This window comes from Monodon monoceros, unplaced genomic scaffold, assembly GCF_005190385.1.
Source record: "Monodon monoceros isolate NGI ecotype Baffin Bay Population unplaced genomic scaffold, NGI_Narwhal_1 Super_Scaffold_22, whole genome shotgun sequence".
Lineage (NCBI taxonomy): Eukaryota > Metazoa > Chordata > Mammalia > Artiodactyla > Monodontidae > Monodon > Monodon monoceros.
In genome coordinates this window covers 127,225,333-127,235,337 of record NW_021703779.1, presented here as the reverse complement: position 1 = coordinate 127,235,337, position 10,005 = coordinate 127,225,333, and the positions used below count along the sequence as shown (strand labels likewise).

The window sequence follows — 10,005 nt, the reverse complement described above, 5'->3', positions numbered from 1 at the left end:
GGGGGCCAGCGCGTCCTGTACGAGGTGCCGCCCTGGGTCATGTGCCGCTTCTACAAAGTGATGGACGCCCTGGAGCCCGCCGACTGGTGCCAGTTCGGTGGGTGGTGGCGGGCCGGCGGGGGCGGGGCGGGGGGCGCGCGGGGGCCGGACGCCCCGGCCTGACGCACCCCCGCCCCGCAGCCGCCCTGATCGTACGCGACCAGACCGAGCTGCGGCTATGCGAGCGCTCCGGGCAGCGCACGGCCAGCGTCCTGTGGCCCTGGATCAACCGCAACGCCCGCGTGGCCGACCTCGTGCGCATCCTCACGCACCTGCAGCTGCTCCGTGCGCGGGACATCATCACGGCATGTGAGCGCGCGGCCCCGGAGCCCCCGGGACCTCCAGAACCCCCAGGACCTCGGGAGAGGGGCCGCCCAGGGCCTCCCCTGGAGCTCCTCCCCCCCCCCCCCCTTCGCCTGGGCCTAATAGCCCTTTCCTTCCTCTGCTTCCCAGGGCACCCTCCCGCCCCGCTTCTGCCCCCCAGCGCCACCGCCCCGAGGCCTAACAGCATCTCTGCACCTTCTGAGGCCGCGGCCCCCAGCCCCCAGAAGTTGCACTCGTCGGCCTCCACCCTCCTCTCCCCAGGTAAGGCGGCTCCCGGGGGTTGGCCTGATGAACCGGAGGAAAGGAGCCCCTTGACACTGGCCACGGCTGTAGATCCGGCCACTGGTCTCTGCCTGCCTCTCACTGGTGTCTTTATGAAGCTCTTCCAGGCTCCCAGACTCATTCTGACCCTGAGCTCGGCCCTGTCCCGAGCCCTGCTGCCCTCCAGCCACCACTGCCATCGCCAGCCCCTTCCTGTATCAAGGTAGGTGGGTCCTGCCTCCACCCAGAGGTTTGAGACAAGCGATGAGAAGGCAGCCTTTGGTACCCTGGGGAGCCCCAGCCAGCCCAGCAGGGGTGGGCTAGGCAGAGGGGAGGAGGCGGGACCTCGCCTGATCTGGGGTCTCTTCCCACAGCGGAGCCCAGAGAGCCCAGCGTCCATCCTGCAGGGGGCCCACTCCTCTTTCTGCTGGCCCCTCCGTGAGATTTGCCAGGGCACCCACGACTTCTCAGAGGAGCTGAAGATCGGGGAGGGCGGCTTTGGGTGTGTGTACCGGGCTGTGATGAGGAACACGGTATATGCTGTGAAGAGGCTAAAGGAGGTGTGTGTAGCGTCCAGGCAAAGGCTCTGGAAGGCTGTTAGCCGACCCTCACTTTTCTGGTCCTCCCCCCACTACCCCACACGGCTCCTTCAGCCCTCTGATTTCCCAGTCCAAGGCCCCCGCCCCTTGCTTATTCTGGGCCCAAAACAGGAGGCAGACCTGGAGTGGACCACGGTGAAGCAGAGCTTTCGGACCGAAGTGGAGCAGCTGTCACGGTGAGCCGCCTGTGGTGTCCCTCCTGGTGCGGGCAGCGGGAGAGGCCCGCCAGGACCGTGTGTCACGCACCTGGCTCCCTTGGTCTCCCAAAGCCTGCCAGGCTCAGGCTAGCTGAGGAAACGGCAGGGACTGTCCCCACGATGGTCAGATGGAAGGCGTGGTGGATGCTGGGGGCCAAAGTGCTCAGACCCCACTTTTCCAAGCAGATTTCGTCACCCAAACATCGTGGACTTTGCTGGCTACTGTGCTCAGAGTGGCTTCTACTGCCTTGTCTATGGCTTCCTGCCCAACGGCTCCCTGGAAGACCACCTCCATGTCCAGGTAGCCTTACCTAGGCTGGCACGTTGCATCACACTTGGCACCCGGGCAGAGCGGGACACAGGGCCTGGGCTCTCGGCCTCTGCGAGTGGGGCCCCTCCCTGCTGCTCCCGCATGCCCAGAAGCCTGGCTCGTGGTGCCTCTGAAAGGGGATTCTGGACTCGGAGTAGCTTGACTTGGGCTTCTCCCCTTTGCAAGCAGGGTAGCGGAAGGGTCGCGTCAGCATTGCCCTGAGGGAAGGAGGCGATAGACAGCACCGGGGCCCCATCTAGGGAGGCACCCACAAGACGCAAGGGCTAACCGAACACAGGGCAGGAGCACCTCTAACCTCACGCTGAAGGGCTCAGGATAAGCGTGCTGTGTGCGGGGAGGCGGGGAAAGAGCCTCCGACGACATCCTGATCACCCCAGAGCCAGGACTGCCAGAGCCTGGGGGGGGTCCCCAGGGCATGATCCCAGCCCCGTGCGCTGTGCAGAGAGAGCACCGCAGGAGCTTAGTCGCCACCCTCTTCTGAAGTAGCTCATGGAGACTTTGCTCCTCGTTTTCCAGAAGGGGAAACTGAGGCCCAGAGAGTCAACTGCTCGTCCAGACCCCTTGGTGACAGGTGGAGGGAAGGATGGGGGTCAAAGAACAGTGGCCCACAGCCTCCCCTCTGCCCCTCTGCTCCTTCTGCCCTTCCAGACCCAGACCTGGCCCCCTCTCTCCTGGCCTCAGCGACTGGACATACTTCTGGGCACGGCCCGGGCAATTCAGTTTTTACATCAAGACAGCCCCAGCCTCATCCACGGAGATGTCAAGAGGTGAGGAGGGGACACAGCCAGGCCCCCGGGGCCTCTCAGAGTGGCAGGAACATAGTCTACGGCAAGGGGTCACGCTCCCAAACCTTCCGCCGGCAGGGAGCCATGGTTCCTGCTCGCCACGGCCCACTGTCTGGGCCCAAGAAGCCTTGCCCTGAGCGCCCCCCATGAGAGTGGGCCTACCCTCTCCCGCTCGAGACTCAGGTCGGGGATGTCAGGGCTGGGGGCTCTGGGTCACTGAGTACCCGGTGTGGGACAGGTGTGGAAGCAGAGGCCAACGACGGGCCCCACCGATGAACAGGGGCTGAACCGTGTGAGGGTGCTCTGGGGGCCACGTGCTCGGAGCCCCAGGTGGCTGGAACGCTCAGCCGCACCAGCCACTGTCTGCAGTCTGATTTTGTCAGGACCAGGCAGGTGGGGGGTGGGTCACGGAGTGGGCCAGGGCCAAGGCCGGGCCCACACCACTCTCTTCCCTCCCCAAGTTCCAACGTCCTTCTGGATGAGAGACTGATGCCCAAACTGGGAGACTTTGGCCTGGCCCGTCTCAGCCGGTTTGCAGGCGCCAACCCCAGCCGGAGCAGCACTGTGGCCCAGACTCGGACTGTGCGTGGCACCCTGGCGTACCTGCCCGACGAGTACATCAAGACGGGGAGGCTGGCTGTGGAGACCGACACCTTCAGTTTCGGCGTGGTGAGCCGCTGGGCCCTCTGATGAAGCTTCGGCTCCAGGGCCCTGCCCTCCCCGGCGCGGGCCGCTTCGTCGGTCCCGCACCTCGTTTCACGTTTGTAGTTTTGAATTCTTTTGTTTCAAGTGGGCCCTCCAAACCGCCAGAGCTTTAGTCCCACGGCTGCGGCTCTGTCCCTGCTGAGAGTCGGTCCTCGTGTGCCTGTCTGAGGGATGTGCCCCTGTCAGCCCCGGTCCACGCCCAGCAGCCCCTCTTTGGGCTGGGCCTCCCCATCCACTGTGCACCCCTCCCCCCACCAGTGGGCCTGCCTGCCTCGCCCTCCAGCCTGTCCTCTCTCCAGGTGGTGCTGGAGACCCTGGCCGGCCAGAGGGCTGTGAGGATGCACGGTGCCCAGACCAAGTATCTGGTGAGCCTCCCGAGGCAGGGCAGGGAGGAAGGTGGGCCGGGAGGGAGACAGTGAGGCCGGGAGGTGCTGCTCTGGGCGACAGACAGGCATAGACCTGGAGGGCGGAATGATCTGGAACGCAGTGCCCCACGGGAGCCAGCCTCTGCCGCTGCTGACTCATCCTTGAAAATAGGCAGGGCCCCAGACGGCTTCATTTACCTTGCTGAGGAGAAACCTGTCTGTCCTCTTGGATGCTGTGGGCCTTTCCAGACCCCGCCTGGGCTGGGGGCGGGCGAGGAGGGTGCCAGCCACAGTGGAGAACAGAACAGGGTGGGCACGTGGGGACGGGAGAGGCTGTGGCAGAGAATGCGGCCGCCTCTGAGAAGCCCTCCCGGGTGCTGTGGAGCAGGTCCAAGCTGCCCGGGGCCTGACCTGGAGCCAGGAGCCCAGCTCCTCGCCAGGCCCGTCTGCGTTCGGTCTGCGCTCGGTTGGCGCGTGTGCTTCACGCTTTACAAGCTGCTGTGTTTCCTGGCCTTCCGCCCCGGGCTTGGGGCTATTTCTGTCTGTTGCCGGGTCTTGGTGGGTCTGTGCCAGAGCCGGGCAGCCAAACAGGAGACCTCCTCCACGTGGGCCGCTCCGCCCACCCGGTGTCAGCACCGCCTCGGAGCAGCGCACCACACCCCTCGGGCCTGACCCCTGGTTCTCTGTGCCACAGCCAAAGCGAGTTTTCGTAACCGTGAGGAGGCTGTGGAAGCCCCCTCACCTGCCCGCCAGCAGCCCTCTCTCTGTCCCCCAGACTCGGGCCGGCTCCCCGATGCCTGCCCCAGGGCCTTTGTAAGAGCCTTTCCCTCTGCCTGAAAGGCCAACCCCCCCCCCCCCCCCCCCCCCCCCCCCCCAAGCCCAGTCTTTCCTGCCAGTCCCTCCCCTCTCAGAACTCAAGGTGGCCTCTGGTCCTGTTCCCAGCCGTCTCGGCTCCGCCCTCTCCGGCTAGTTCATCCCTTTAGATCCCCGCTGAAGTGTCACTTGCTTGGGCCTCCCTGCCGCAGTTTCCATCGGTTAAGAGGCATGTCGGCGCCTCTCCCCTCCCAGGAAGTCAGCTCTGTGAAAGCGGGCCCGGGTGCTGTGTGTGTAGCTGGATCCCTGGGGCCTGGGGCACCAGCGACAAGGGTCTGGGGGTCGCAGCAGAAGGCATGGCCCCCGGTGACCACACTCACGTTACGTGTCCCGCAGAAAGACCTGGTTGAAGAGGAAGCCGAGGAGGCTGGTTTGGCCCTGAAAAGCACCCAGACCACACTCCAAGCAGGTCTGGCTGCAGATGCCTGGGCCGCCCCGATCGCCACCCAGATCTACAAGAAGCACCTGGACCCCAGGCCTGGGCCGTGCCCGCCAGAGCTGGGCCTGGCCCTGGGCCAGCTGGCTTGCTGCTGCCTGCACCGCCGGGCCAAGAGGAGACCCCCCATGACCCAGGTAGGCCTGTGAGGCAGGGGGAAGGGAAGCAGCTGAGATGCCAGCCACCCGTGGGAGACCGTGGCCTGCTGGAAATGCCACATTCCTGGCACTGCCGTGTAGGGAGCCAGACACAGCCCCTCGCAGACCTCTTTCTGGAGGAAGTCTCCAAATGTGCCTTGCCTGCCTGTGCTTCTGCTAGGAGTGGCCGGAGCTCCACTGAACCCCGCCTGGTACACAGAGGGAGGCGAGAGGCTTTTACTGCGCCCCTTTCTGCCTGTGCTGCGCCACTGCACCTACCGTTTTGAGTCCCCTCCCCATCACCCACCTCTCTGTCTCTGAGAAGGGAAGAAGCCCCATTCGAGGGCACCAGGGCAGCGAGGTTTGCTTCCTAGAAGACAGAGAGAAGCCATTCTAAGTCCTTAGCTTTGGTGGCTACAACTCTCTTCTTCATCCCTGACCCGGAGCCACTGTGCAGTTTGACCACCTTCTGTGAGGACCACTCGCCCTGAGAGCCCCTCTCCCTCCTCGCAGGCGTACCAGAAGCTGGAGACGCTGCAGGCGGCATTGGCAGGGCCGTCTCTGGAGCCAGAGGCCGCCAGCCGCAGCCCCCCTTCCCCTCAGGAGAACTCCTACGTGTCCACCGCTGGCAGTACCCTGAGCGGTGCCAGCCCATGGCAGCCCCTGGCGGCGCCCTCGGGAGCCCTGGCCCAGGCTACAGAGCGGCTGCAGAAAGGCGCCAACCAGCCCGTGGAGAGCGACGAGAGCACGTCCGGCCTATCTGCTGCCCTGCATTCCTGGCACCTGACCCCGAGCTGCCCCCCGGGCCCAGCCCGGCCAGGCAGCCCTGGCCCAGGGGCCGCCGTGTGGGCGCCAGCACCCCTCGGACAGGCTGGCTGTACTCAAGGGGATGCCACCAGACAGTCGAGCTGGGGGAGCAGCCCAGGGCTCCAGCCCACAGCTGTGGAAGGTACCTGGGGACACGTGCCCAGAAGAGGGACCAGCGGCCTCCTTTGGTGGCAGTCCCCATCTTCCCCACCCCCGGCCTTCTGGGAGGAGAGAACTGGGTGGGGCCTACCGTTAAGCTCCCTGTGTCCTTAGCAAGTTCCAGGCCACTGTCTCGGGGAGGCCCCCCACCCGGCCTTGGAAAGGCCCACAGAGGACGGTCCCGTGCCGTCTCATCTCCCCAGACCGCGGCCTCAGCTGGCTGAGGAGAGGCCAGGACCTTGCTCCCCGAAAGCTGGGGGCAAGGAAGGCCCAGTCCGGGACCGGGCTCCAGGCCCAGCAGCTAGCCAGGGCCCTAGCACGGCCCCTTCCAGGTCCCCGCTCTCAGAGCGCCGAGGGCCTCTGTCCTTCCGAAGGGCAGGGAGCTGGGCTGGGGACCAGGAAGGCTCATGGGGCCAGAAGTGTCAGCAGGGAGTTCCAGGGCCATCGGCCCCTGTGGCTCAGTGGGCCCTCTCTCCACGCCAGGACCGCTCCTGGGCGGCTCCACGTCGTCACTACCCCCCCAGATTGTCATCAACCCGGCGCGACGGAAGATGCTGCGGAAGCTGGCCTTGTACGAGGATGGGGTCCTAGACAGCCTGCAGCTGCTGTCATCTAGCTCCCTCCCAGGTACCCCAGGACTGTGCTCTGCGGCCGGGCGGCTGGCCTCTGGGCCACTCGGAGCCTTCGTTCTGCTGGGGCCCAGATGGGGCCCCCGCTCCCCGAGCCCGTCACCCCCTCGAACGGCGGCCGGGAGGCCGGCCGGCCCCCACGCCTCCTTTGGGACATCGTGTATTCTGGGTACAGCCCTGTCCCGGCTCGCTCTCCTCCTCCTGACGACACGCACCTTCCCTTAGCCTGGGGGTGCCAGCAGCCCCCGTGCTCCCAGAACACAGGCAGCCCCCACAGCTACGTTCCATTCCAGAGAGCGCCCCGGGAGCAAGGGGGAAGCGCAGCCCAGCCCTCGAGTGCCTCCCCCTGTTTGCTAACCGACTGGCGTTTCTTCCCCCCTCTGCAGACTTGGGCCTGGAGCACCGGGACAGGCAGGGGCCCGAAGAGAGTGATGAGTTTCAGAGCTGAACTGCCGCCTGTTCAGATCCCTAAACCCAGAAGTCAAAGTTCTCACGGTTGGAAGTTCTCACAGCTCGCGAACCCTCGGCAGCCTTGGGGGCTCCGTCCTCACGGAGGAGGGCAGGTGGTGGCCCTGCTGCTCTTGGGGCGTGGGCACGGGCAGGGCTCAGGGCCCCCCGGGCCGGCTGCGGCCGGCTGTCAGTAGGGCAGGACATCTCAACAGCCTGCCTTGAGGCCAGCATTCGCGGGAGAGGAAAGCCGATGTCGTTGGAGGGGCCGGTGGCGGGGAGGAGGGCAGGTCTGAAGGCTGCTGGCCACACAGGCCGAGGAGGAGAGGTGAGTGGTCCAGTGGGACTAGCGGGGCGCCAGCTCCCCTGAGAGTTGGGCGGGGCCTCTGCAGCCCAGGCCTACAGCAGCAGCCCTTAGCCCTTCTTTTCCGACCTTGCTGAAGCCCTGGGGAAAAGCAGCCACTCTGATGACGGGAACCGATGAGGCCGGGGCCCTCCCAGCTGCTTGTAACTGGGAAGGGGAAAGTGAGCTGTGGCTGTCCCGTGGTTCAGTCCACTAGCTAGAAGCGGGAGTTCTGAGAGGCCCCAGCAAGTGCAGCAGCGCCTCCCGTCAGGCCAGCGTCCGCAGGCTTCCCCAGGGAGCCGGGAGCCAGCCTAACAGGCCACCGAGCCAGGTCGGGCTCCAGAGGCCACAGGCTCGGCCTCAGGCCCGGGCACTGCTTGTGACAGAGGGGCCACTACCCCAGGTTTGGCTAGGCCCAAGCCTTGTGTTACCCAGACAGTGAGAAGCCCCAAGACAGCAGGGAGTTGGCAGCAAGACAGAGAGGAAGGAAAATGAAAATGGGACTCACGTTTGTAGAAGCAAGTCAGCGTTGGTATAACTGAGTCTTTGTGTCTGCGATCATGAGTCACACTACATGCGCCACGAAGCTAGGCACTGGTGCAGTCCAAGTTGTCCTGGAGTAATAAATACATACACTTTGATCGCTGGCTGTACTTGTAGGCTTTGTGGCCCTGAAAGCCTTGAGCTCTTCCAGTGCTTCTCATCTCGGTGTTCTTGACTGTCCAAACCCAGACCCTAGCCTCCCACCCCCAGGTCCTCTGGAGGTTCTTGTTCCCATTCCCATTAAGCCACCGTGCTGGCGGCAGATCCCCAACACTACTACCCAGCAGTACTTTCACAGGTTGTTAAGTTTTCCCTATTTTATGGATTTTGACGCTATTGTAAATGGTACTTTTATTTCGTTTTCTAGTTGATCATTGACAGTGTATAGAAACACAACTGAGTTTTGTATATTGGCTTTGCATTCTGTGGCCTTGGCTCTAACTCACACCTTAGCTCTAGTTTTTTGGTGAATACCTTGGGATAGTTTACGCACACAATCATTTCGTCTGCAAATAAAGACAGTCTCACCTCTTCCTTTCCGTCTGTATGCCTTTCAGTTCTTTTTCTTTTCTAATTAATTAGTTAATTAATTAATTTGGCTGCACCGCGCAGCTTGCGGGATCGTGGTTCCCTGACCAGGGATCGAACCTGGGCCCATGGCAGTGGAAGCGCGGAGTCCTAACCACTGGACTGCCAGGGAATTCCCTCATTTATTTTTCTTGCCTTGTTAACACTTGGCTAGGGCCTCTGGTTAAATGTTGAATAGAAGCGGTGAAAGTGGACATCCTTGCCTTGTTGTCAATGTTAGGGGGCAAAGTGTTGGCTTTTCGCCATTAAGTATGATGCTACCTATAGGATTGTCATAGATGTACTTTGTCAATGTGGTAAACCCCATAAATTGATTTTCCAATATTAAACCAACTTTGTATTCCTTAGATAAAAACAGCACTCGGTCATGATGTGTTATCCTTTTATATATTGCTGAATTCCATTTGCTAATATCTCTTGAGAATTTTTGCATCTGTGTTCATGAGGGGTATTGATCTGTAGTTGTCTGGTAATATCTTTATCTGGTTTTGGTGTCAGGGCCTCATAAAATAAGTTGGAAAGTGTCTCCTTCTCCTCCTGTGTTCTTAAAGGGCTTGTGTATCCTTCGTGTTACTTCTTTTTTTTTTTTTTTCAATATTTATTTATTTGGTTGCTCCAAGTCTTAGTTGCAGCAGGCAGGCTCCTTAGTTGTGGAATGCATGTGGGATCTAGTTCCCTGACCAGAGATCGAATCCGGGCCCCCTGCATTGGGAGTTCAGAGTCTTAGCCACCGTGCCACCAGGGAAGTCCCCAGTGTTACTTCTTTAAATGTTTGATGGATTCACCAGTGAAGTCATCTGCACCTGGAGTTTTCTTTGTGGGAAGGTTTTTCATTATAAGTTCAATTTCTTTAATTAGATATGAGGCCCTTCAGATTTTGTTTCTTCATGGGTCAGTTTTCATAACTTGTGTCTTTCAAGGAATTTGCCCATTTCATCTCAGTTGGTATAAACTTAATAATCCCCCCTTACCCTTTTATGTCTGTAGGATCTATAGCAATGGCCCCTCTTTCATCCCCAATATTGGTAATTTTTGTCTTTCCTTCTTTCTGATCAGCTTGAATAGAGGCTTATCAATTTTATTGATCATTTCAAAGAAGCAAGTTTGGTTTCACTGATTTTTCTCCATTGTTTGCCCGTTTTCTGTTTTATTGATTTTCCACTCTTTATCATTTCCTTTCTTTTACTTGTTTTGGAGTAATAAATCTTATTTTGCTCATCTTTTTTCAGCTTCTTAAAGCATAACCTTAAATCACTGATTTTAAACCTTGCTTTTTCTGACATAAGCATTTAAAGCTATAAATTCCCTTTGAGAACACCTTTGGCTGCGTTCTACTCATTTGGATAAGTTCTCTTTTCATTATCATTCAGTTTATAATGTTTTCTCATTTTCCTTGTGATTATTTCTTTAACCGATATCTTACTTAGAAGTGTATTT

The 10,005-nt window shown here is 60.5% G+C and overlaps 1 protein-coding gene across 1 annotated transcript; it reads left to right on the top strand.

Annotated features, from left to right (window-relative positions):
• Window positions 1-6: 6 nt before the first annotated feature.
• IRAK1 (interleukin 1 receptor associated kinase 1) lies at window positions 7-9,116 on the top strand. Its single transcript, XM_029241440.1, has 14 exons — window positions 7-97; window positions 181-348; window positions 493-624; window positions 744-847; window positions 999-1,184; window positions 1,335-1,399; window positions 1,607-1,721; window positions 2,400-2,518; window positions 2,998-3,205; window positions 3,541-3,606; window positions 4,816-5,052; window positions 5,566-6,001; window positions 6,502-6,645; window positions 7,034-9,116. Exons 1-14 carry the CDS (start codon window positions 40-42, stop codon window positions 7,093-7,095), a joined length of 2,100 nt encoding a protein of 699 aa, XP_029097273.1. The 5' UTR covers window positions 7-39; the 3' UTR covers window positions 7,096-9,116.
• The last annotated feature ends 889 nt before the right edge of the window (window positions 9,117-10,005 follow it).